The sequence below is a fragment of the Ictalurus furcatus genome, unplaced genomic scaffold (genome assembly GCF_023375685.1).
Source record: "Ictalurus furcatus strain D&B unplaced genomic scaffold, Billie_1.0 scf3, whole genome shotgun sequence".
NCBI classification, from domain to species: Eukaryota; Metazoa; Chordata; class Actinopteri; order Siluriformes; family Ictaluridae; genus Ictalurus; species Ictalurus furcatus.
The window spans coordinates 1,037-28,674 of NW_026521052.1; the positions used below are offsets into that span (position 1 = coordinate 1,037).

At 39.4% G+C, this 27,638-nt stretch overlaps 1 protein-coding gene, 1 long non-coding RNA gene and 2 other non-coding genes across 11 annotated transcripts; 2 read left to right on the plus strand and 2 right to left on the minus strand.

Annotated features, from left to right (window-relative positions):
- Positions 1 to 591: 591 nt before the first annotated feature.
- Positions 592 to 673, minus strand: trnal-uag (transfer RNA leucine (anticodon UAG)). The gene has a single exon. It is a non-coding gene; the product is annotated as a tRNA-Leu (tRNA).
- A 2,157-nt stretch (positions 674 to 2,830) lies between these two features.
- Positions 2,831 to 2,912, minus strand: trnas-gcu (transfer RNA serine (anticodon GCU)). Its single transcript has one exon. It is a non-coding gene; the product is annotated as a tRNA-Ser (tRNA).
- Positions 2,913 to 9,964: 7,052 nt separating this feature from the next.
- Positions 9,965 to 12,850, plus strand: LOC128604836 (uncharacterized). Of its 3 annotated transcripts, XR_008385331.1 has the most exons (4): positions 9,965 to 10,439; positions 10,630 to 10,694; positions 11,573 to 11,719; positions 11,843 to 12,850. It is a non-coding gene; the product is annotated as an uncharacterized LOC128604836 (long non-coding RNA). The 3 variants fall into 3 exon arrangements; XR_008385330.1 differs by having other exon boundaries at positions 9,965 to 10,694; XR_008385332.1 differs by having other exon boundaries at positions 9,965 to 10,694; positions 11,591 to 11,719.
- A 538-nt stretch (positions 12,851 to 13,388) lies between these two features.
- On the plus strand, positions 13,389 to 19,598 carry LOC128604835 (ATP-dependent RNA helicase TDRD9-like). Of its 6 annotated transcripts, XR_008385329.1 has the most exons (10): positions 13,389 to 14,453; positions 14,549 to 14,683; positions 15,583 to 15,626; positions 15,716 to 15,829; positions 17,659 to 17,766; positions 17,872 to 17,972; positions 18,039 to 18,182; positions 18,424 to 18,535; positions 18,714 to 18,932; positions 19,080 to 19,598. XR_008385329.1 is itself a non-coding variant. In XM_053619909.1 (9 exons), exons 4-9 carry the CDS (start codon positions 15,764 to 15,766, stop codon positions 19,314 to 19,316), a joined length of 645 nt encoding a protein of 214 aa, XP_053475884.1. In that variant the 5' UTR covers positions 13,389 to 14,453; positions 14,549 to 14,683; positions 15,583 to 15,626; positions 15,716 to 15,763; the 3' UTR covers positions 19,317 to 19,598. The 6 variants fall into 6 exon arrangements, 2 of the variants coding, with proteins under 2 accessions (XP_053475884.1, XP_053475885.1); XR_008385326.1 differs by having other exon boundaries at positions 18,039 to 18,535; XR_008385328.1 differs by having other exon boundaries at positions 17,872 to 17,938; positions 18,039 to 18,535.
- The last annotated feature ends 8,040 nt before the right edge of the window (positions 19,599 to 27,638 follow it).

Sequence of the window (27,638 nt, forward strand, 5' to 3'; positions counted from 1 at the left end):
ACTGAACAAACAACAGACACTGAACAGTAGACAATAGAAATTTCACTCGGCATACAAACGTATAATGATATTCCTGAATTGACCCTACATATATAGTTACAAACCATTCAAATGATATTCATAATATACCGATGTTTCTTTTGAGTAAATAAGCAATTTTGTTATTTATAAGTCGCTTTGGTTAAAAGCGTCTGCTAAATGAATAAATGTAAATGTAAGTGTACAGTTCACTTTACCTGCCGCCTAAGAGCGCTTTTTTTTCCTCAGGTAAAACGATGAATGTTAATCGCTGTCTGGGGAAAAAAGAAATAAACAAAAATAGATGAAAGCCGAAAAAATAAAGCCAATAAAGTATTAACTGGTTTACGCGGTAGCGGAGGCAATTCAAAGTGTAGATCTTCAGAAAAAAAAAAAAACAAACAAAAAAAGAAAACACCAAGCTTCGGAACAGCGCCATGGAATCAACATGTGGCGAAAAATATATTGCATCCGTAGTGACAAGGACTACCACTGAGAATTAACTGGAGAAGTTAAGCATAACTACTTTCCGTTCCGGGAAAGTTAAGCAGAACTACTTTCAGCTAACCACCCTGGCAGCAGTGGGATTTGAACCCACGTCCCCAAAGAGACTGGAATCTAAATTCAGCGCCTTGGACCACTCGGCCACACTACCCCAGGCTGACATGGTGGTAAACCCGTTCGTGGTAAGAAGGTGACCGGGTCATTCTGCCGGACAACAAGAAATCTGGCATGGGCGCGACAAATGGGCTGTTGTGAGACTCAAGTGCCTTTCGCTTAACCAGCTCTGCCGGAGACATCTAACCATTTCCAGCTAAAGACAGAGCTAAGGCGTGGTCTTTTGGACGCGATTCGTCTAGGCTTAAGACCCCATGGTCCACGGTCACATCGGTAGTGTTTGCGGAAGAGCTCTTCTGCTATGACCTTACATCCCACTTACAGTGGTGCTTGAAGGTTTGTGAACCCTTTAGAACTTTCTATACATCTTCATTACCAGGACCTAAAACATCATAAGATTTTCACACAAGTATTAAAAGTAGATAAAGAGAACCTAATTAAAGAAACCAGACAAAAATATTACACATGGTCATTTATTCATTGATGAAAATGATCCAATATTGCATACCTGTGAGTGGCAAAAGTATGTGAACCTTTGCTTTCAGTATCTGGTGTGACCTCGGTGTGCAGCAACAACTGCAAACAAACGTTTCCGGTAACTGTTGATCAGTCCTGCACGTCAGCTTGGAGGAATTTTAGCCCATCCCTCATTATAGTACAGTTTCATCTCTAGGATGTGGGTGAGTTTCCTCACATGAGCTGCTTGCTTCAGGTCCTTCCACAGCATTTCTATTGGATTAAGGTGAGGACCTTGACTTGGCCATTCCAAAACATTGACTTTATTCTTCTTTAACCATTCTTTGGTAGAACGGCTTGTGTGCTTAGGGTTGCTGTCTTGCTGCACGGCCCACTTTCTCTTGAGATCCAGTTTACGGACAGATGTCCTGACATTTTCTTTTAGAATTTGCTGGTATTATTCAGAATTCATTGTTCCATCAATGATGGCAAGCCGTCCTGGCCCAGATGCAGCGAAACAGGCCCAAACTGTAATGCTACCACCACCATTTTTCAGAAATGGGATACGGGTCTTATGCTGGAATGCAGTGTTTTCCTTCCCCCAAACATAACCCTTCTCATTTAAACCAAAAAGTTCTAGTTTGGTCTCACCTGTCCACAAAACGTTTTTTCGAGTAGCCTTGTGTCTTGTCCATGTGATCTTTAGCAAACTGCATGCAGGAAGCAATGTTCTTTATGGAAAGCAGTGGCTTTCTCCTTGCAATCCTGCCATGCACACCATTGTTGTTCAGTGTACTCATTATGGTGGACTCATGAACATTAACATTTGCTGATGCGAGAGAGGCCTTTAGTTGCTTAGAAGTTACCCTGGGATCCGTTGTGACCTCGTGGACAATTACATGTCTTGCTCTTGGAGTGATCTTTGTTGGTTGACCACGCCTGGGGAGGGTAACCATGCTCGTGAATTTCCTTCATTTGTACACAATCTGTCTGACTGTGGATTGGTGGAGTCCAAACACTTTAGAGATGGGTTTTTTTTTTTTTTGAACTTTTCCAGCCTGATGAGCATCAACTACTCTTTTTCTGAGATCCTCACAAATTTCCTTTTTTCATACCATGATACACTTCCACAAACATGTGTTGTGAAGATCAGACTTTGATAGATCCCTGTTCTTCAAATAAGACAGGGTGCTCACTCACACCTGATTGTCATCCCATTGATTGAAAACACCTGACCCTAATTTCCCCTTCAGACTAACTGCTCATGCAGACGCCAACAATGTCTGCACCATGCACGCTTCCTTTACAGAATGCGCTTAAGCAAGGTCTTTACAAGAAAAATAGGGTCCAAACCCACATGGGCTGTGCACAGCGGATTGGCAGTTCATCACCTTAACCTCTTGCTGACATAGCTCACGCATATGAAATTACATCCCGGTGTGTGGAGCAATAAAGAGGTTTCAGTGCAGGTTCTTTGCCCCTGTCGTCTGGACTGCGGAATGCGTTCTGCGTTGATGGACCTCCAGAGACGCAAGAGCCTTACAGCAGCTGTGGCCAAAAAGCATTGAAATACAGCTCACAGTTGCGAAACACGTAACCACAGTGCTAGCTTTTCACATTTCTCCACCCTCTCTAGTGCTAGTTCAGGGACCTGTACAAAGCTTCCTGTTTGTAGGTGTGAGACAGACTGCAACAAAGCCAGATATTGCTGGAAAGAGGAGGCAAAGTAACAAGTTTGCGACGAGGATGGGATTCGAACCCACGCGTGCAGAGCACAACGGATTAGCAGTCCATCGCCTTAACCTCTCGGCCACCTCGTCCGAGGCCCGCCGCTTTTAACGAAAACTATGCAAATGAGGGTTTAATGTTCGCTGACTAGATGACTGCTTCTCAAATAGATTTTATTCAAGTCTTGAGGTATGAGCTGTGCCGTCATATAAACTGAAGGGTGACGATGCGGCGAGACGGCCCAAAGGTCTCACAGAACGGGACAATTCCATAGTTGAGCCGTCGCAATGCAATCCAATCCTTGGGCGGCTAGGTACCGACTACCTATGGACTGCCCATCTCAGCGAGTTAAATTTCTTTGGAAAATGTAACTTTTACCCATGACCTGAGAAGGATTACGAGGTATAGAAGATGGATGGATGGAAATGTAACTTTTATCCTTACCTGGATATAAACAACAACTGTGGAAAAGGGGGCATGAATTGGGACGTTCGTGAGGCAGCATGCTGTGGCCAAAAAGCGTTGAAATACAGCTCATGGCTGCGAAACACGTAGCCACAGTGCTAGCTTTTCACATTTCTCCATCTCTCTCAAGGATATTCAGCTGGCCTGCCGTATTCGCGGAGAATGCGCTTAAACGACAACTCCGTCTAATATACACAAAGGCTCTTTTAAGAGTCACTTCATCGTCTCAGAAAACAGCTAATTTTATTTCTTGGGCTGTTTGAATATTTAGATAATATTTACAAAGAGAAGGGGACACATATTTATATATATATATATATATATATATATATATATATATATATATATATATATATATATATATACTGCTATGTATATTACATAATGTTTGTTTGTTTTATAGATGATGATGAACAGTGCAGAAGAGCCGTGTATTGTCCTTATGTAAAAACTAGACAATGCACAGTAATAACGCCGATGAGCTGTGTCTGTGTACAGTAGCCCAAATCTGCCTTCTGTTCCAGGAGGCGTTGTGTCTTGTGCTGGATGGAGCTTGACTGCCCTCGTGTGTCCAGTTTAAATATTAGAACGTGGTATGGAGAGAAAAGGTTATATATATATATATATATATATATATATATATATATATATATATATATATATATATATATATATATATTTATTTATATATATATATATATATATCTGTGTGTATAAATGATGTAAAAGGCTTTCTATCAACATTAGAAAAAGGTTAGTTATTAATTTTGTATTTTTATGATAAATATAGTGCTATGAATATTACATAATGTTTGTTTTTATAGAAGAGCCGTTAATTGTGGTTATGTCCGAACAATACAATGCACAGTAATGAGCTGTATCTGTAAAATAGCCCAAACCTACCTTCTGCTTCAGGTGGCGTTGTGTGTTGTGCTGGATGGAGCTTGACTGCCCTCCTGTGCCCAACCTCGGGAACGGCAATTTCCCAGCAGCGGTATTCTGTCATAAGAGTACATTTGTAGTTAGGCCCGAGTTGGGTAAGAAATATTACATGGTTTATATTACTGTGTCCCCTTTTTAACCCGTTCATGATCATTATTGTATACATTACAAAGATAAAGGTAATGTTCTTATCAATCCCTATTTGTGGATATTCTCGAAGTGAAATAGATGAGGCCACCTAGGGAACACTAAGTTATCTAGGAGCAGTGATGAGAATGACATGTCTAGTAACATTAGAAATACATTAATAATGTTATTATAATAGAAATCAAGGTGTGCACTTTAACATTATAAAATATACATACACAGCAAAATCCACAGAAACAAATCCACTCTATTGGAGTTCATTTCAACACTTTTAAAGTGTCCGGAGGGGTCCACACTCCACACTGTCATTTTAACACTTTAATAGATTTCACATCAACTCTTTGTATAGTTGAAATTGAACACTACTCAAGTGTTAGTTTCTCAACACCAGTGTGTAGTGTTAGAAATTAATTCTCATAGGAGTAATTCATTAAATCTCATAGTGTTAATTGCATACTATTAAATGAGTTCCCTCTAACACTATAAAGTGTTAATATGCTACTGCACAATTAAAATAACATTTAAATGATTACAAATCTAAAAGGCAAATAAAGAAAAAAACCAAGTTGGTTGCTTTATAATAGTTTTCTTTTTTCAAGGGCGTTAACATTACTGACCCCTCAGGTCAAGTCTTTCTAAATATAACAATTGGGCACTATGTACTCTCTTTGATTAATCTCATTAGAGCACTGCTGGTCAAATGGCCTAAAGTGTGTCAGTTCATTCACAGAGATGACAGAAAACTCATCCATTTGGTTATCTTCTATACAGTATGCATTGAAGTGGTCATCATAGTACATCGTTTTTACATTGCAGGAAATAATGAAAGCACTCTCTTCATATATTATTATATCACAGATCTTTTTGAACACAGGGAGATCATAGGTACATCCAGTGCATATGAACACACCAACCTGATACTCAGTACCATAATGTCTGACCCACTTTGTACTTGTAACACTCAAACAGGCTTCACTTTCTATTTTATGTCCGCTCTGTCATCACACTGAAGCGTGATAGTTATGTCAGTATTATTCATATCTCACAGACCTTCCTTTCACCTTGCTAATATATGGAAGCACTGAATAAACAGTCAATTTGTCATGTTTTTGTATGAAGGTGTTAAAATGTTGAGTTGTACGGCCTTTCCTGCCTCGTGGACTTTTCACCGGTATCGTTTGAATAAATCAAACTGGTAATGAAGTGTCGTTACTGATAGGGAAGCAAAACAGAGACAAAGTGTGAAAATCCATTGAATTTGGAAATGAAATTTCCACACCATTGAATTAATAGAATCCGTGTATCATATCATTCGTTCTTTTCGTATTCAATTATCCAATTATCCGAAAATGGAAAAATGGCTTATTTTATTATTCATTTACAGATCCAAAATGAAACAGAGGAAAAAAAAAAAAAAACAAGTCATTTTCCATTCTTTCAATGTCACACTTAAGTTAAAAATAAGCGATTAGAAAACGGGTCAAATGTCCAGGTTTCATTTGAACATTTTTTTTTTTTCGATTGACTATGACCCAGAAGTTACTGGTTTCTTCACGTGTTGTGCTGGATAAAGGGGTTTTTATTTTGGTTTATTTGTTTAGTTTTTTGCTGAAGAGCATGGGGAGATTCATACTGTTTAAGGGAGCCAAATGTGTAACCCTCAAAGAAGACTGCAAAAATATTAACTCCAGTTAAACCAGTCAATAATTCTTTATAATCCTATAAACGTTTTTGCATTTACGCTTTTACATTTTAGAAAATGGGCAAAATCAAGTTTAAAGAGAGGCTGTAATAAAAATACAGTTTTTGGAGTATCAGGGTCGGCGCAGTGGCTTTGTAGTTAGCTTCTTTGCTTCACACCCCCAGGTTGTACTCTGGTTTCCTCCCCTAGTCCAAAGACATGCGTTGTAAATTGTCCGTAGTGTGTGAACAGGTGTATGATGGGCTTACACCTCGTCCACGGTGGCCCCCGCCTTGTGCCCCGAGTCCCCTGAGATAGACTCCAGGGTGACCCTGTGTAAGATCGATGGAATATCTGATTTAATGAACACTGAAAAACTTTTCATTTCTTTTTTTTGAAAGCATGTAACATCAGCACGACGTTTGGGGTTCACCGAAATGGGACTATTGAAGACTCGAATAACCGGCTCTTTTTCCAGTCTGTGTAGCCTCACATTCCTGTTATTGGGTGACACGGGTGGAATCCAATGAGGTTTTCTACTGTTCTCAAGGTTTGGCATGCTGTACATCCTGAGATGCTTTTCCGCTCACCATGTATGTAAAGAGAGGTGATTTGACGTTACCATGGCCGTCCTATTAACTTGACCCAGTCTAGCCATTCTCCTTTCGTCAACAAGGTGTTTCCACCCCGAGAACTGCCACTTACCGGATGTTTTTCATACAAGTATGTGTGTGTGGAAATCCTAGGAGAGCCGCAGTTTCTGGAATACTCAAACCAGACCATTTACATCCATGCCACGGATAAAATCACTGGATTACATTCTGGTGTTTGATGTGAATATTGACTGAAGCTCTTCATCTGATCCTGCTTGATGTTGTACATTGTGGTGTTGCCATATGATTGGCTGATTGGATAATTGTATGAATGAGCACATGTACAAGTGATCAGTGAGCACATCTATCTACCATAGAGGTATTTTGGGGCAATACTTGACAATGTACCTGACTTTGTTAGATTTGTGGCCAAGTTGAAGAAGCTTTTGACATCCCAATGGAAAAAAATTAATAAAACAATCCAAGACAAATTCACTTTCAGTCTTGTTTTTTGTTTTGTTTTTTTCCCCCTTCATGTTAATCTCTTTCTACAGAACTCGTCCAAACTTCATACGTCAATGCAGTGAGCAAGATAAACTGTCTACAGCTAAAGTATCTAAGCATGCATCTGTTTTCACCCTTATAGAAAAAGTTTTGCAGTTCCTATCCAAAAGACACCAAGAGCCCAGATGTCCTTAGAAACTAAATGTAACCTCCAACTCGTGGCCTTTTCAGTAACTCGATTCCCAGACGTCGCCACACTGATCACAGTGCATCCTTCAAATCCACCGTGCAGCGGAAATGGACCAGTCGATTTAAACGGATTGTTGAAAATGTATGTTGTTCAAGGCATTTGTGAATTTGAAATTTCGCTACAAACCGAGTCTGAACAGTCGCCAGAATCTGAGGCAAAAACACACGAAGGAACGAGATCACGTCGTCATTGCCTCGTCTTTGGTGTTCTACATTTTTGACAAAAGTAACAACAGAGATGCTGCGTTAAAGTGGTCAAGAAAATTACACCAGAGTAAAAAAATCCCATTGGGTTAGATGATAAACATCGACTGAAACTCTCGATAGGACGTGACATTGTTGGAGAGTTGCATACGAGCGGACATTCAACAATATTTAGTAGAAGCCTTGTGGATGTTTTCGTCTGTGTTTGTCTGTAATATACTGGACTGTCCTACCAAGAGTTCGACCACGTACACATTCAACTGAAGCTCATACAGTCAGCATACTGAACTCTCCTTTTTGCCATAGTGCGGCCGCTTAACAGGATAAGGCCTCAGAAGTCAAGCACCAGCAGCTTGTGGCTAAAAAGCTGCAGCAGAATTGAGCTCGGCTAGGAGGTGATGGGTGACGGAAAAAAGCTGGGGAACCTCGGAAAGGAAAACAGGGCTGTGTTCCAAATCTTTTATTGCCTCCTCTTCAAACTCCAAAAACCTCTGGGCCCTACAGCTAAATCCAAAGCTGAGGAAAACAACCATTCAACTAAGAAGGCCTTCTCAAACACAATGTTTGAGCGAAGGGAGGAAATGATCAAACACAGATCAATTGGAACACAGCCCATACAGCAAAACCGTAAAAAGTTGCCATAGAGTGTAAATGATTCAAAAAGACACAAATCTAAGCCCAAACACTTCATATGACCATTGATATGACTGCTAACGAAATCTATTGTACTGTAGCTACACTGCTACAAGTGTACATAAAGATACACTGATACAACCAGTTGAACATGAATAACACGCAAAGCACATTTCACAAGCACGATATCTTTCAAAAATCTCCAAAAGCACAAATTCCCTAATAAAGGAAAAAGACATGTTTGTGCTAACATGTAAGACTTGAGTTTCTACATCTTCCAAACAAGTACACTTGAGCGTCTTCGTTACTGTAAGCTCGGCTCTGAAAATCTGCTACCACTGTTGTACCAGTAAACACACACACAGACAGAGCAAGTTAGCAAAGATTGGTCAACAAGGTTTCTTCAACACAACCACCTTTTGATACACGTACGCTCACTTCATATTGACAGTCCCTTTTTAAAAGTGAATTAAACCATGAGCAGCTGTCTTCTCAAAAGTCCTGTTCAATTTCAGAGCACAAAAAAACTGCCTATATACACAACAATTCAGTCCCACGGCTCTGAAAGAAATGCAGAGCACAAATGTACAAATCACTGTAATTTCTATTTTTCTTAAATGAGAAAAGGATGCTTGTAAAAAGATGATAAATCTTCACTGGGAATTACTTTAAGGTGATCATCAACAATTAATTTATAAATCAGGGGAGCCTGGCTCTGGTCCTGAATTCCTGTGATCATGCACAGTGTGATGATTTCTCATCTAACACTCCTACCTAATGACCCGAGGACTTAAATCGGGTGTGATTCAGGAAAATTCCCAAACTGTACTGGACTGTAATCTTACAGGACCACAGTAAGGCTTCCCCGCTCTAAAGCGTTTCCTATAGAAATATTTATTTGAACATGATGTGGATAATCTAATCACAGACTCTGGATTAATGGTGCACACAGCGATGCTTTCACACAAAAGTGTGATGGACACTAAAAAGCTGGAGCAGCACTAATGCATGAATAGTTTGTCTCAGAGTTTGTACTTTCAATTAGAAACACATTAAACCTCTGCACAGTTTCCAACTTCATATGAATAATATTGTAAACAGTCGTATTCGTGAGAATGAGGACAAACGGTTAAATATTCACAGAAAGTTTGACTTGGTCACAAAGCAGATGTCCCTCCCCTCCCCCACTGAGAGCATGTATGCATTGAGCAGTGCTCCCTCTTCAGGCTGGGAGATGTATCACAGGTTACACCACGTTGTCTTCTGTGGGCGGCTCAGCGTTGGGGGGCTGGAGGAGAGTTTGTTGAACTGTAAAATGACATTTTCACTTAGGGGTGTACTCACTTTTGTTGCCAGCGGTTTAGACATTAATGGCTGTGTGTTGAGTTATTTTGAGGGGACAGCAAATTTACTCTGTTACACAAGCTGTACACTCACTACTTTACATTGTAGCAAAGTGTCATTTCTTCAGTGTTGTCACATGAAAAGATATAATCAAATATTTACAAAAATGTGAGGGGTGTTCTCACTTTTTTGTGAAATACTGTGCATCTTTTTATTTACTTTAATTTTTATTCATAGTGTATATATATATATATATATATATATATATATATATATATATATATATATATATATATATATATAAATTAGTGTATATATGTTTATTTCATTAGAAAAAGTGCAGTACATTTTCATGGTACGGTCAGTACTGTTTATTTTTGTAATAAAGTGAACTTAACTTTTCCACTGAGTGTTATATTTTCATTCAGTAGTAATCGGTTATTAGTAGGTGCTACCCGACTTGGTTATCGGCGTCTGTAAGATCCACTATCGGTCAGCCTTTAAAATAGATTAATGTGTATGACATGTTCTTCTTTAATTAATAAAGAAATGCACTTGTTGACAACTTGCTGTGGTATAAGGGGAATAAAACACTTCAGAATGTGCAGTTCTACCTTAGGGTGGTAACGGTCACTCCACTTCATTGGATTGTTGACTACTTTCCTATAACCGCATGTTTATTCCTTACATAAATTAAACACAAATCATGTAGGGGTTCTACATGCATGTAATATTTGCACAATCAATAACCTATTAGAGTAATACATTGTGGTATATAAACTGAACTTTGTGTTTGATGTGTCTGTAGTGTCCAAAGCCCATGGTGGTGGCAGTGCATGGCGTGTGTGTGGGAGCAGGTCTGTTGGGAGTGTTAAGTACCATCTCATACACTCAGCAAACAATATGGATGGAACTTTCCAGAGTTGTGGTGTCACTTTCCTGCAAAGCTTTAACCATCAGAGAGTTATCTTTTACTGGGGCTTTTAGCTGCAGGAGACTGAATTACTAACAGTTTTTTTTTTGTGGATCTGATTTCTTCTTTCGCAGGAGTGGATCTAATCACAGCCTGTGATATTCGTCTGTGCACACAGGATGCCTGGTTTCAGGTGAAGGTATGAGGAACATTAACTTGCCATACATTGCTTGCTTACATGTTTACACCAAGATCTGTAAACAAGTTAATTTTGTCCATATGATCATATATAGAGACAGTAAGTGATGAGAAGATAAGAATGGGCTGATTGTTCTGACTTGTACAAGCCCCTATGAAAGAGTTGACCACAAGGGGGCACACTCTGAACAATTATTTACATTTGCAGTTTGTTGAAGATTAAATAAACCACAGTGAGCATCAGATGTCTGGTTTTAATACAAAGTGGACTATTTTATGATATTACCATCTTGTCATTTATCAAAGAAGAGCTACAAAACCTGAAATTTGTTCATTTTTAGACAGAAAAATTCTGCAGTGTAGCTGTTCTAGTGGGCTTTCACACTGGAAGTTTAGTCCAAAACAGAGCAGTTTGCATGAACAGTTGGTAATGTGACCGTCGTAATGTGGACTGGGAAATGCACTGCGGTACCGAACCCGAGACTACCTGTAGAAGGTGGTCGAGTTCGGTTACACTGGAACTGTGAATGTGAATTGTCCCATGAATGTGAACATAACTTGTATCCGGGTCCGCACTTGTTCAGGAAGTAGAGTAACCTGTGCTGAAGGCCTGTTGTGGTGATGATGTGTCATGACATGTTTTGGCCCAAATCTGCAGTAACTTTGAAAAAGTGGAGGCTCCTCTGAATATTGTGGAGTTTCTTGATTTTGTGTTAATTTCTGTGATCACAAAATGGTGAAATTCTGGACTGACACATGGAAGATATGGAATGATAACAGAAGAATGTGACTTTGGGTTGTACCGTGTATTTTTTTCATGTAGCTTCATTATTTAGTATAAATGAAGGCAAGTGTGTGTTCTGTTCTTCATCTCTGCAGGCGTGTGTTGCCTGATAGTCAATGATTGCTGGAGCTCTGGAAATAGCAGGTGAGATTGCAGGCCGGAGTCCCGTCGCTGTCCAGGGAACCAAAATCAACCTCCTCTACTCCTGAGACCACAGTGTGACTGAGAGCCTAGACTACATGGTAAGAATCTGCTTAAGACATGAATAGCATTTTTAGCCTCAAGGTAGACCCATGCACACACAGTATGGCCACAAACACAAAGTAGAGCGGTCGAAATCTGAGATTTCTCCTCTGCGTCTCCAGGCTACTTGGAACATGAACATGTTGCAGACACAGGATCTTATGAAGTCAGCGCAGGCAGCCCTGGAAAAGAAGAGTCTGAAAGACGTGCCCTTCTCCAAGCTTTAAAGGAGAAGATCCAGGGATGTTGAAGCTGTGGTGGAACTGAGACTTCATCATCTACATATTTTTAGTTCTTCTTGCTAAGTCTGAGTTTCTTTTTAGTCTTTTTATTTTTAGACTGGTCAAAAGACTGATTAGTGGAAGTGAAATGATAGATGAACTTTTAATTACTTGCTTTATTATTTGCAGGTGCCTTGTACAGTAAGACAGGGTAACTAATACTCAAAAGCATGTTTTGTGTGTTAACATGTACAGTAGATGTACATATTTTTTCTGGTGCTGTGTGACTGCAGAATGTAGTGCAGTTAGCACATTAAATTTCCTTGGATGCTCACTTTTAACTCGAGGAGGTCACAGTTTGCCCAGACACCTTTTTTTAAATCCGTCAATCCGTCACCCACGTCATTCTGGGGGAAGAAGAGGAGGAAGCTGGACAGTTAAATTTATTTATTTATTTATCATTGCTGTGGTTCCTCAATCGAGTGCAGAAAGAAGAAAAACAACACAACTGATTTAAAATAAAAATATAGAAAACAATCTAATGTAAGGTTCTGATCCGGTTTGCTTTCAGCAGGAAGGCTGTCCTCTTTCCTGTTGCTCTTTCCCTTCTATTAGTCCATTTGTCCAGTCTGAATCGGTTTGATTTGTTTCGAGACGATTCGGAGTCAAATAATTTTCTAGTGAGAGTCGCACACTTCCAAACGAACTAGACTGAGATGAGTATTTGATTCTCACTAGAAAGTGATTCGACTCTGAATCAACTCGAAATGAATCAGTCAAACTGATTCAGACTCTATAAAAGGACTGTGAGATGTGATTAAGATATATAGTCCAATGTTTTGCTTTACAATTCCACTGTGTGTGTTTGTGTGTGTGTGTGTGTGTGTGTGTGTGTGCGCGCACGTGTGTTTTTCAGGAGAACGAGAAACTCTGACACAACCGTACATCCTGACCATTGGTACTGTGTACACATCAACATACACACACGTCTCCATGCTGGACATCTCAGGAGCTTTCACACACAGTGCTAGGAATATCCCGGGACAGAGAAACGCACCTCCTAAGTGAGCGAGTTTAGCGTCAACCGGTGAAATTTGCTGTAGCGTGAACACTTCGCCTCTGTGAGCTTCACTCTCCGTCAGGTTCACTGTAATTAGACATAAAATGTACATAATGTTTATTTTTCATACATTTAGGATTTAATGGGTTTTTTTTTACTCTTCGAGGAGCAGAAATGATCTTTTGAGGCAGCTTCTTCATCACTACCTGCTCCGTTTGTCTCAAAAATGTAACGACCGGTTTCAAAAAGTCACGATGTCTTCAGTTCATGTGATTTTACTGTTGAATTTAAACAGGAAATGTGAAATATTTTTTTCCTTTGTTTCCTCTACTGTCTTTTTGCTGTGATCTTGAACACAGTTGTATTTTTTTTAAAATAATAAATAAATGATCATTCTAGTTCTCTCACTTTCCTTGTCCTAATTGTCCTGTATCTGTTAAATCCGTTTCATCTCTGGTCTTTCTGTCTGTATTAACATTTGTAGAAATGACTTGTAGTCCATATTTTTAAATGATTCATGATTTTGAATTTAAATAAAGATATTCTTTAATTCTGTATTTTGTCGTTTAATTATCATTAGAAATCAGAAGATCAGATTAAAGCCACGGCTTCTTTACCTGCCGAAGCTGTAAAACTTTCAATAAACCAGTCAATAGATCAGCTGGATAAATGTAGATTTTTATTTACTGATTAGATGTATTGATGGTGTTGATAGATTATTTGAAGATTTTTATTGATCTTGAACAATCATTCAGTTAAATATTTTTTTTAAAAAACTTGATAAATAGTTGATTAAATAAATGTAGTGTAATGTACTGAGTCAAATATGAAAACTACAAATAAATAAAATATATTTATATCTGTGTATAATTAAAAACCTCACTTAATACAAGAAATTCATATCCTAAATGTTGCAAGTGATTAATCTGATCATTTTATTCACCTGTTTAATTATTACTTTCTAAATAATAAACAAATGAATGTTCTGGATTCATGAGGAATGTTTACATTTTGTGTCCAAACTCAAAAGTTTAAACAAAGTGTATATTTATGATAATAAAGCACAAAGAACGTGAAACCTCAACACGTCTACAATCATCGATGAATTAAATATTAATTAAAAAAATTAAATTAAACAAGAGTAAGATGAAGTATATTTTTAATTAAAATGTAATTAGAAAGGAGCACTTTTAAAGTGGATTTGATTTAAAATAATGATAAAGCTGTTTTTTTTATGTATTTGTATATCTTATCCTCTATCGTGTTTAAGAAGAAGAGAATAAAGAAGCTTTTTATGAAATAATATTTGGGTTTATTTTATTTTCTCCTCACAGATTCAAATTTACGTCAACATCCGTTACGTTGGTGACGTCACCGCGAGCGCGAGAAGTCGAAGTGAGGAGCAGAAAGCGTTGTTAGTGTTAGTTCTGGCCCGTTTGGACCCAAACTAAAGTGAGTTTATTCGGTTCTGTGTAACCGAACCTGTTCTGTTTTGTGCTGTATTGTGTGTATGTGTGTAGTTAACGGTGTTAACACCTGTGTTTCAGGTGTATCAGTATGAAGCAGGCGGTGACGGCGCACTGATTCACTCTCGGAGCTCGGTTCACTAATGACCGAATCACCGAGGAACTGACCAAAGATAACTCACACCCGCACGGAGAAGAAGAACAAGAGGAGGAGAAGTGAGAAATAACATTTTAAAACTTTTTTTATTCACTCCTCTGGTTCAATGTTAATGTTAATATTATACAAATATGCTAGCGGTGCTAGCTTTTGAGGAGGCAGTCCAGTCCACGCATGCGCAGTGTAATTAATGAGCAAGCTAATCGAAATGTGATTAGCAAATAGGTCGATGTTATTTTTTATTCTATTTAAAACGATGAATTCACTTTGTCAATAACTGCCCCGTCTGAGAATATTACATGATTTACTTTTATAAGTGGACGTGGCTGAACGACATTTAGCCTCACTGGCTAATTAGAGCTCTTTTACTAGTTTAATGGTTGAGTCATCCGGCTTCGCGCATGCGCAGTGTGGGTTTAGGTGCTATAGTCTTCTTCTTTTGAATTATTATTATTATTATTATTATTGAGACCATTTGGGGTGAATTTGGAGCATGTGGGGGGTTTGAGTGACCCCAGAATGACCTATAAATATTATTTTAATATCTCCAGAACTGAAGCAGCACAAATGAAAATTTTTACGGCACAAACCAGCACAAACTATTCTGCCGATGTTTTGTGTTGGTGGGGGGGCAACTTCACGCAGGGTGTGTGTGTGTGTGTGTGTGTGTGTTTGTTTGTTTGTTTGTATGCTCTTCAAATATCCAGGTGTTAGATGGTCAAGTGTGTAGTGTACAGATAGAGTGCACAATTTAAGAAATAGGAACCAGTCAGAGAGAGGACATCATAATAAGAACAGGAAGCACTGACCAAATAAGGAAATAGATTAAACCGGTACACGGCGTATGGGAGGCAGGAGATCGTGACCGTTATGTTGAATTATAATGTGTTGGATTATAGAAATAAATAAAGTGGTACTGATGTGTGTGTGTGTGTGTGTGTGTGTGTGTGTGTTTTAGGATGAGCTGGAGTGGGGCAAAGAGAACTGCATTCAGATCAAACGGTTACGACTCTCACTCACTCGCACACATCTATGCACACACTTCTTGACACAGATCCCTAACTATCATTTCTGGTGTGTGTGTGTTACAGGTGGCTGAGTCGTTTGAGGATCTGAAGAATTGAGTGTCACAATTCAACATGCACATCAGCGAAACTTCTCCCTCTGACTACACCGGCGCGCGCACACAGAAATTCATAGTGCAGGTAACACACACACACACACACACGAGTAGAACAGGTGTAGTTTAACAGCATATGTGTATAAAGAGGCTTTTTTCTTCAGGTCAAAATATATACGGTGCCCAATATGTCGATCGCGATCGACTGGTCGATCGCAAAGGAAGTGCGGGTAGATCGCCATTAAAAAAAAAGATGTTAGTTGACATACAGGGCAGCCAGTCTGAGATCTCGTCTTTTCTCTCACCACGCGTGTGCGATCAAGCGTGCCAGTGCTAAAGGCTAGGGAGCGAAATCGCGGGGAGAGGACATTTTTCAGTCTTTTAAAGACTTCATTGACAAAACCCAGCTCCCAGTGTGCAAATTGATATCAGTCAATGGTTGACCAGCGCAAATGGATTCATTGCCAAGTGCAGGGAGGACGATGCTTTCCCTGACTTCCTTAACTACCACTGCATAATACACCAAGCCTTATGTGCAAGAATGCTAAACATGAAAGAGATCATGGATGTGGCAACAAAGATCGCCTGTTCTATACGTGCTAGATCACTTCAAAGACAGCTGTTCCGTGCTGGAGAAGGCATCTGGAGAAGGCACACTGCGACCAATCAGCTCCTGCTACACACTGACGTGAGATGGCTTAGTAGGGGTAAATTCCTGCAGAGATTTCGAGAGCTCTGTCCGGAGATAAGCGAGTTTCTTTTTGCTGTTAAACATGCAGAATACACCCAACTCAATGATGATCAGTGGTTGCTGGACTTTTTTTAACCGAGCATTTTTAACCGATCTGACCAACTTAATTTGGAGCTGCAAGGAAAAGACAAAAATTAAAGGCAGTTAATGCCTTTAAACGGAAAATGCAACTTCTGTTCTCAAAGCTGCAGCACCATGTTTTTGGGAACTTCCAAAACCTCGCGTCAGAGCTGGAGACACAGCGGAAGGCTTGTGCGCAGTTTAACATTGCACGCTACACGGAGCAGATTGACAGCTGTCGGTCAGAGTTTGACAGACGCTTTCAAGACTTTGCTTTACTGGAGCCATTCGCCACATTCATGTGCTACCCGTTTAGGGACAATGTTGAGGTTGATTCACTCGCATCGAAAATTGCAACGCTGTTCACCTGAACTCGTCTGAAGTGGAGGATGAGATTTTGAAACTACAGACTGACATTCAGCTGAAGTCCAGGGCTCATGGACAGTTCTGGAACTTACTCACAGGGGAAAAGTACCCAAACATGAGGAAATGTGCCACCTCCTTGACTGCATTATTTGGCTCTACTTATTTATGTGAGTCAGCCTTTTCCCACATGAAGATCATTAAGTCCAAATACCGTTCCACAATGACTGATCATCATTTGGAGGCCTGCTTGAGGCTGGCTACCAGCAGCTACTGTCCGGACTATGCAACCCTGGCTGATTCTATTCAGTGCACGTCGTCAGAGTAAGGTAATGACCAAAAATGTACTGAATTGTAGCGTCCCATAAGGGTTCATTCAGTTATGCAAGGTACATGAACATATAGTGTGTGTGTGTGTGTGTGTGTGTATATATATATATATATATATAAGTATACGCAGTGTATATATAAATGTTTCGCATTTTTTGTGTAGGTAGATCTCTTTGACTGGTCATGTTAAAAGTAGCTCGCAAGTCAAAAAAGTGTGGGCACCCCGATATACAGTAAATATAAATATTAGTCATAATTCGCAGCCTTAGAAGCACAAGCATCCAAAGTAAAATTGCAAATGCAGAGTTTAAAATTTTCACCATGATGACAAAGTCCAAGAAGTGTAACTTACTCCTGCAGAAAATAAATAATAATAATAATTAAGTATCAGTGATGTTTCCATTGTTCAGGTGGCGATTGCAGGCGCATTTTATCCGAACTGCTTCCTCCAGGGAACTGTGGACGAGGAGCTCGCCTCCAAGGAGCTCTATGGAAATGACCCCAGGACCACCATAGTGGTATTCAGTCAGCTTCCATTTAACTAGGGGATTAATATTATTATTATTATTATTATTATTATTATTAATAATATTTCTCTCTCTCCCTCCCTCTCTCTCTCTCAGGTGTGTAATCTCCCTCCATTTGCATTCCTCTACTATAAACAGCTCCAGTCTCTCTTCAGACACTGTGGTTAAGTCAAATCCATCTCCTTTGACAGCTCCAGGTGTGTGTGTGTGTGTGTTTAATTGTGATTTTCTATAAATATGTATTGTGGGTCTGTGTGTATCAGGGCCTATGTAGAGTTCTACCGCTCGTCAATGAGAGGTTCTGGCGTTCTCCCAGAAGTCTCTCTGTCTCTCCTCCTCGCGCAGCAGAGACTTCCTCTCCATCTCAACGTTTAACCCGCTGGAGAGGTGGAGACTTGGGCAGGGGGGTAGTGTATCTCACACCTCAGATATACACGGTACACACACACACACACACACACACACACACACACACTGCAGCGAGCATCATCAGATGAGTCATAGTTACATTTTAAGTGAGAGTAGTCATGTGACCACATCCCCTAGACAGTGTGATGTTTAGATGATGTTCTGTACATTAGTGCTGTTCTGTTACAGGTCTCTCTCTCTGTGTCTCTCTCACTCACTGTGTGTGTGTCTCTCTCTCAGGGTGAATGTGGATTTTCAGAATCAGTCAGTGAGCCCTGTCGGGGTTCTGAGCAGCTCCATTGAGTTGGAGAATCTTCCGTCTAACCCTGTCTTTATCGTCAATATCACCGCGGTGTCTGTTCCGCCTCTTTCACTTTCAGTGCACAAATAAAAAAAAAAAAAGCAGTGGCTCCTGTGTGTGTCTGTGTGTGTGTGTGTGTGTGTGCACTACCAGGATTTGTGTGTGTGTGTGTGTGTGTGTGTGTGTGTGTGCACTACCAGGATTTGTGTGTGTGTGTGTGTGTGTGTAGGTCATCGAAGTGGGGCATTTCTGGGGTTTCCAGGCTCACGAGGCAAGTCTGGAGAAACAGAGGTGGCTGACAGTGGCCGTTAATACACGGGCGCTCCGCCCACTTCCTGTCTCACTTTATCCAAATCTTCTGTGTCTCGCCCCTTTCTCTGAAACTCACACCAAACCTGGGAACTACTACAGAGCCAAAATACTGCATGTCATGGGGAGTAATGTGGAGGTAACATCTGTACACACACACACACCCCTACTAAACACCTACTAAAGCGCCTCCGTGATGGAGCATGGAGTGGTTACAGGAAAACTGCACATTGAGTGTACACGCGTGTGTGTGTGTGTGTGTGTGTGTGTGTGTGTGTGTACACAGGTGTTCTTTGTGGACTTTGGAAACACTTCCAAGGTGCCATGTAACTCTCTCTGGAACTTCCTGCTGACCGGCAAGCTCTGCCCTTTCAGGTATTGTCTCCATGGCAACAATTTAGGCTGTAAACATTAAACACTTAATCTCCAACAACACGTAGTTAATCCAAAATAGTGTGTACCAGAAGTGTATATACTGAGGGGAGTGTGTTTGTGTTCGTTCAGGCTCAGGAGTTCAGCGTGACGTGTTTGGCATCGTCGGCACAGTCAGTCAAGAAGTCAGTGTTACAGAGTAAAAGTCTTTTAATTCATTCAGTACAACAATTTCAAGAAACACAATCAAACATCACAAGCTCATCACACAACTTGGTGACGTCTTCCACGTCCTTCATCTGAAAACACACAGACGAAATAGAAATCACACACTGTTTATTAATTTGCATAATTTTCTGCGGCTGGTTCATGTAAATACTCGTACAGTCAGGCAGGTGTTGGTTGTTTAAGGAAACTTTTTATTTAACAAAAAAAAAAAATTCAGCTCATCACAAAGCTTTTGGTGACGTCTTCCACCTCCTTCTGAAAAGACACAGACGAAATAGAAATCACACACTGCAAGTACACAGCCAGGTTCTGTTTTACACACACCTGAGAGGAGATAAACCAGCTGAACTTTCTAATCTTACATTAAACATCCAACAAGCAGCTTTCGGGTCACAGTGACTACGTTTACATGGACAGCAGTAATCTAATTATTGACCTTACTCTGAGTAAGATCATAATGTGATTAAGGTGTTTACATGCGTCGCGTTTAGAATATTCCTTTCATGTTCCTGTTTTACATGTTTTAGAACATAATTAGATTAACAGCCTGCATCATTACGTCACCGCGCCACGCTGTCCGACGTCCCTCCAGAATTTCACGTATCAACATGCAGTTCGTCTTCGTTATGGAACCGTATACAGTTTTGCATGTTTTTATTTAATTTTTTTACGAACGCTTCAAGTGCAGTTAATTGTCATGCCATACATGCTAATACACAACTGCTTGAAGCCGTGGGCTGCGTCCCAAATCGCGTAGTTACCGTCTATATAGTAGCCGAGATACATGTATTTTTCCCCATTACAGGCCTATAGTAGGAAAGTATGCGATTTGGGACACAGCCGAGCTCTCTTGTTCGCCGTAAAACTGCCGTGTGAGATCGTGTCCTGTCACAAAATGCGGTGAAAACTCTCACACGACGTTCATAGTGTGATTAAGGTGTTTACATGTCACTACTACACGTCCATAATGCGACTAAAACAGGAGTACTCCACCTGTCTTAATTAGATTAGTGCTTACTTCGATTATGACCCTAATTAGATTAAGGTAAAAAATTGCTGTTTACATGGTAGTTTCTTAATTAGAGTATGGTCTTAATCGGATCAAGAGTGGATTATTGTTGTCCATGTAAACGCAGCTGGTGAGAGATTAATGACAAGTTCCTGTAACGCTTCTTCTGCTTTAAACTCGAACCTGAGGGTTACGACGCCATCTCAAACTAAAACAACTTCTATCTACAAAGCTACAGTGCAGAAGAGTTACTCTGACCGGGGCAGGGGCTGGTAAGGTGTGAAAGCAGCTTGAAGTATTTCAGTGTAGTACATTCTGCTCAAGAGTCACTTTGGCTCCCTCCGCTCTAATCTTGGCCAGCTGCTGGATCTGCTGGAGCATTCAGCGCAGCTAAGTGTGCTTGAGTTAGTTGTCTTACTGTTTGTGCTGCGCTGCACGTTAAACACAGTCAGTCAAACAGGTGCGTAATGAACGCGCAGAGAGAGACAGAGAATAAGAGTGAATAAGTTCAGACGTTACCCTAACAAAACAGTGGCGTTATTGAGGAGTTGCTTGATCGGGTCCTGCGCAGGTGGTTCTTGCGGAGGCGGTCCTTGCGCGCAGGATCTGGATCTGGACCGACGTCCGGACATGGTCCAGTTAATTTTTTTTTCCACAAAACTATAAGTGAACACAAAAGTATATCTATGAATATATATACACCAAAATAACAACAATGAATGCAAACTTGTCCCAATTTGTGAAGGTCAAACATAAGCACGCACCACACAGCGCTGACTGCCTCGTGCAGTGACGGTTAGCGCTTTTTCTTGTTAACAAAAACGTGTCGATTAAATAGTTTTGTTTTTTTTTTGCATAAAGAAGAGTTAAGCTCGTCTTGGGAATACATTAAGAAGATTGAATACAAATTTTGTGTGTCTTAAGACAAAAAAAAAACGTTATGTGGAACCGTCATGCTAAGCATGGTGGGGGGCAAAAAAACGAGGCGTTTACGACCAAAAGAGTTTTTCTTTATGTAATTAATAGAATTTCCATACTCAAAGCACTTTTAATTCTTTTTTCATGTACAAAACTTGTTGAACAATTCGATTATTATAATTTAGATAAGGTAATTATCTGACTAAAACCGGCTGGCATTTGCTCGTTACTTATTACAAACGATTTAACTAGCATTAGTTTAAAAACAAGAACACAATTCTAAACAGAACTATAAAAATAAATATCAAATTTTGCTTAAACATCCTTACTGTGACTGTATACTCCTGAGGAAAGCGCAGTTTGAAAAAACCTCCCTCGCGCTGTATCAACCCGCGCACACGTTTATTTTAAAATGTAAATTATATTTATTATTTCATATTATATGGACTGATATTTAAAAAACAAAAGTCAAATAAAAGTACAATAAAAATTTTCAACATAAGACACGGTACTATTTTCAGTGGAAGAATACTAGTTCAGTTTGGGTAGTGAGATGAACATCGGCGCTACATTTTCCTCTTTGACAATTAGAAGATGGCATGAGTTTCAATTTAAAATGGCATCTGTCCTCCAGATGGCGCTCAAACAGACAAATACAGTAACCTACAGACGTTTAAAAGCTGATAGTTTCCTAAAACTCCCTTGTGGGGAGGAAAGACAGGTAATTACACCGTTTTTTACTTATTACGAATGTTATACGACTTAAAATTAGTAATTTTTCCTGGTTTAAAAGGCTGTATTCTACTGGAGAAAATCTAAATGGAGCAACGGAATTTTAAAATGATTGTCAACTTAACAACTTGTGTTCATAATTATGGTAAATAACACTTAAATTCCTTTTAAATAATGTGAAATAAAAGTGTGTGTGTGTGTTGAGCTATCCTGTTTGACATTAATCTTGGTTCGCTATCTCCTTAGAAAGCTGTTAGCCTTTTTCCTAATATGGATCATTTGTGTGTTAGTCTACTTTTAATTAGGACTCCTTATTGTTTAAGATATTTAAAAATAAATATTTTATGTTTGTTTATTTATCAATTAACCAACAGTATCATTACTATTACTTTAATTCAGTTAACAGTGACCATGAGCAGAGAGATAACATTTAACTGTTTATGACCTCCTGATTTAAAGCTTAAACAAGAAAAGATTGGTATCTGGACCAGTATCGGCTGTAAAAATCCTGATCGGAGCATCAGTAATGAACACCATTAAACTAAAGCGCTTTGCATCTGACGGGTAAATGAACTCACCCAATCACATCCTATATGAGATTATTCAGATATCTACACAATACACACAGAGCGGTTCGAGAACTGACTCCAGCCCAGAACCATGACAGTGGAAATGTCTAATAGTGCAACTTTAAATATATTTAAGAGGAGCAGACTTCAAACACTGAACATTGAGGTTTATTGTATTTGTTTACAAGGTAAACAGGTTAATGGTTGTTTTGTGCATACAGTCTGTAAAATGAACTGAAAATATTAGATTTAGTTTATCAGAAGGTAAATTAATGTGTCATGGCTCACTATGTTCCTAAAGTCTGTCATAATTGACCAGCTCAAGTTTTCTCATGCCTACTTATATTTACTTATATTGTGGCACATTAATGTTACCATCTCTAAAAAAATAAATAAATAAAAAGAAAAAATGTTTAAAAAACAAAAAAACCCCTAAACTTCAACTGTGCTCCTAAATTTTTGTAATTAGGAGCACAAGTGCTCCTAAAAGAAATTGTCTTGCGTCTCTCCTCCTGTAAACACTGTTAAAGATTTGTACGTTAGCAGGAATGTAGCACAACATGGAGGTGAAAGCAGCGGTCTGTTTATTTAAATGTGAAAGTGCAATAAAAATATGTTGTCCCTAAAATCAATGAATAATCGTGATAAATAATCGAGATCTCAATATTGATCAAAATAATCGTGATTATCATTTTGGCCATAATCATGCAGCCTACCTGCATTATTAGATAAAAATCTTAAAAATTCATGTGACATGGACGTTAAAGTCATTTGCTTATGTCATGTTTCATGTAGGTTATTTTTGCAGGAATGATGCCGTTTGTCAAATCATGTCGGATTTCCCATGTTAAATCATAGCACTTCTTCTCTGTCGGCACCACATACGTGTTTGGGACGTATTTTCTCAGAGGCTTTGGCTGTAAATAATTAAATTACACACACAAAACGTTTTTTTTTTATTTTTATAAAATACATGCGATTAAAAAAAAATCCTTATATAGGATCCCCCCTCCCCCAGCCCCGTATAATCTCAACGCAAAAGTTGATGATTTCCATCATGAGATCGTGTTTGTTCTTCACGAACAGTACAATGTCTCTAAAGTACAGGGAAAATACGTTTTCTATTTAAAGTAATTATTTAACCAGAGTGAATTTGGAAGCGTCATGCTTAAAAACAAGCCTATTTATTTATTTATTTTATTATTATTATTATTATTATTATTATTATTTTTTTTTTATTTATTTATTTTTTTTTTTTTTATTAATGAAAGGCAAAGCTGTTTTAAGAACATAATCCTAAAATCCACTAAAAAGTGGGCAAAGTGGAGTGTACTCAATGTTTTTTTTGGGACAGAAATGTATGGTACAGTTATAGTAGACTACATACACACTAAGTACTAATACTTATGTTCAGTAGTATGTGAACAGTTTACATAATTATAAACGTACAAATGATAGTTTATTGACATTTTAAATGAGTTGGTGGACATTAGTATCCACTAGGTGGCAGCAGTGCAGCTGTTATATCGCCTCACTGAGCAGTCTAGTGCTGTCTGAAACCTCTCCCGAGATCTTTTCACATTATCAATAGGTGATGTGTGTATGCTATAAGGCTGGTCTGTTTCATATCCTTTAACTAGAATGACTATTGTCTCATGGCCTGTAGGGGGGTTGTGGAATATATCCTTACAATTACAGGGGTCTCTGGCTAGAAGAAGCACTTTTCAGCCCTCAAAATGTCATGGAAACAATCTTTCCAGCCTAAGTTAGAATAAAACTTCAGAGACAGAGGGTTTGTAGATGCCAAAAAATTATCAAACTTTATTGAAACAATAAAGTGATTCACTCTGCAGAAACTCTAAAATATGCAAACACACACAAGCCCCCTTTACACCTTTCTTCACAGTGAACTCATCTTAGGTGGGATTTTACCTTTTCTCATTAAAAACAGACCAGTCTTCTTTGCCGCAATTAATTATTCATGTCTATATGATATCTTAGATTTGGGGAGCATGCGCAGTTAGTTGCTTTTTAGAAAGGTTTTTATAAGGACAATGTTTTTTTTTTTTTTTACCAAAAAAAAGTGAAATACTTTTACTGGTTTGTTATATGCACCGTTGGCTATAAAATCTGGAAAACAAGGTGTAAATTGATTAATAATCAGTGTCATATCCCCGCTGAGAGGGTCTTTAAACAGATTGTGAGTGAATTACAAAGACAAAAGAAAAACAACAGAAGAACAAAAAATAAACACCCATGGACTTTATTGAGTTTTTGAAGAGATGTGAGGTGTAAATATGTGGTAAATTGATGTAAATGTAAATATGGCATAAATTGATGTGAATACATGTGTGTGATTTAACTATATCGAACTACTGTGACATAGAAATGTTAACAAATCTATGTAGTGATTTGTGAAATCTCTCAAAGCTTTATTTGAAGACGCAAGGCCTGTTAATACTCTGTTCCAACAGAGAATCCACAGTACACTGTACGTAAGGCTTTGCAGCATCTGGATAATTGTACTGTCTGAGAGAGGGTGGGTCACCTCCGTGAACCTTCACTTCCATCACACTAGTATCAGCACAGCCACAATCCTGCTTTGAATGAACAAAAACACCTCTGATCTGATCCAATCGTTCTGATCATTCAGAATCTTCCAGCGATAACAAGGTCTGTAAGTCATAATCCTCTGCCTTTTTGATCACATGTACAGCAGAAATCTCCACAAGCTAATCTTTACTCTGAGGATTACGCCAAATGCAATTGTTGCCATAGTCAATGATATAGCCACGCTTAGTCATAATGTGTGAACCTAATATACCGCGACCATCACCACTTCTACTGCGCCAGGGTTTGTCTTTGAAATCATCTCTGCCAGTTTGGAACGGCATATTTTCTGTCTGGATGCAAGAGAAATTGTTCCGTCAAACCTTTCTAAAGTTATTGTGTCTTTACCATTGTGTAGGGGATTGTCGGAATAAAGAATTGTTAATGAAGCACCAGAATCAACTAACCAATCATTGCATCGGCCTCCAGCAGCGACATTTACGATTGGTCTACCGTGATTATCTCGTGACAGGGTGCTACATGTGAAATGGAGGCCTGTGATCCCTATGCTGAAGAAGACATGGCTTTAAAGCTCTGCTTCTCCATGTGAGCACACAGTTCATTCTCCTTGCTCAGTCTGTTAACCGCAGCCTGTAACTGGTTAAGATCAATGTTGGGAGCTGTTCTCCTAGAAAAAACTTTGCATTCCCTAGAATTGTGTCCCTCTTTGCCACATGAATAGCACACTGGGGGGTTATCAGGGTTAGGAGGAGGTGGGCTCTCCTTTTTGTCTCCAGTAGCACCAGATAGGGCTTTATAATGCCTATTGCTGACACGGGATGAGATTTCTTTGAAATAGCATTAATGTTGTAAAACTGTGTCATTTTTGCAATAATGTCATTACACTCTGAGAGATGTGTCACATGCATTGCCACAGCAGAATGAGTGAGTGGGTCACACTTGCTAAGTAGGACAGATTTGAAGCTGACATCATCCTGAGTAATATCAGGATTACCACTGAACGTTTTAAACGCCTCCAATAACCGTTCTGAAAATGCCACTGGGTGCTCCCCTTTCCTCATGGTCATCTCCGCTATTTTATCCAAATCAACTGACATCATTCCTAAAACTTCAAGCAATGCCTGTTTCCTTTCTAATGTATTTGCAGTTCTGACCTTCATTTTCTCATGTAAGGCTCCGGACAGAGTATCGGGCAGACACAGAGTCAGCACCACGCATGCGTCAGCATCTGTAAACTTGTACACGTCTGAATATTACTCCAGGTTTTTCACGGTCACCCTAAACACCACTTTCCCCCCTGTTCCCACCACCACTTTACCAGCAGCACCACCACCAGCAGCACACGGCTCGTTCACAGAGATGCTGCAGAACTGGCAGCCGATGGACGATGCCACGTGAGTGTATTCTTCTGCTTTCTGATTGACTTTCTTTTGTAGGTATTACTTTTGTAGAACATGTTTCCTCACTTCCCTTAACTCAGTGTTCTCTTATTGCGCTGCCAGGCCATCAGCCTTTATGAGGAGCCCCACAGCAATCATCAGAACCAGGTAGGGGCAACCGTGATTTCCACTCCGCCATCTTACTGGAATTTGTATAGGTTAGGAATAAGACTAAGGATGGAGTTAAGGCTCTGGGTTACTGATCGGAAGGTCGGGGGTTCAAGCCCCAGCACTGCCAAGCACTGTTGGGCCCTTGAGCAAGGCACTTAACTATTCAATTCAATTCAATTTTATTTGTATAGCGCTTTTTACAATAGACATTGTCTCAAAGCAGCTTTACAGAAATATCAACATGGTATACAGATATTAAAGGTGCGAATTTATCCCAACTGAGCAAGCCACTGAGTGGCGACGGTGGCAAGGAAAAACTCCCTAAGATGTTTTAAGAGGAAGAAACCTTGAGAGGAACCCGACTCAGAAGGGAACCCATCCTCATCTGGGTAACAACAGATAGTGTGAAAAAGTTCATTATGGATTTATATGAAGTCTGTATGGCCTTAGGAGCAGCCGTAGTCCAGCAGTCTGGAATTAGAGAAGATTTGAGCTCCATCCAGAGGCAGAAAGGATCTGGATCTCTAGTATCTCCATAAATTCACGTGGTGCTCGGCGAAAGGAGAGAGGGAGAAAAAAGATTATTATGACTGCGAAGTAGTAGAACAGAATCTAGTCAGGGTAGGCTTGAGTAAACAAATACGTTTTAAGCCTAGACTTAAACACTGAGACTGTGTCTGAGTCCCGAACACTAATAGGAAGACTGTTCCATAACTGTGGGGCTCTATAAGAGAAAGCTCTTCCCCCTGCTGTAGCCTTCACTATTCGAGGTACCGTCAAATAGCCTGCATCTTTTGATCTAAGTAGGCGTGGCGGATTATATAAAACCAAAAGGTCGCTTAGATATTGTGGCGCGAGACCATTTAGTGCTTTATAGGTTAATAAAAGTATTTTAT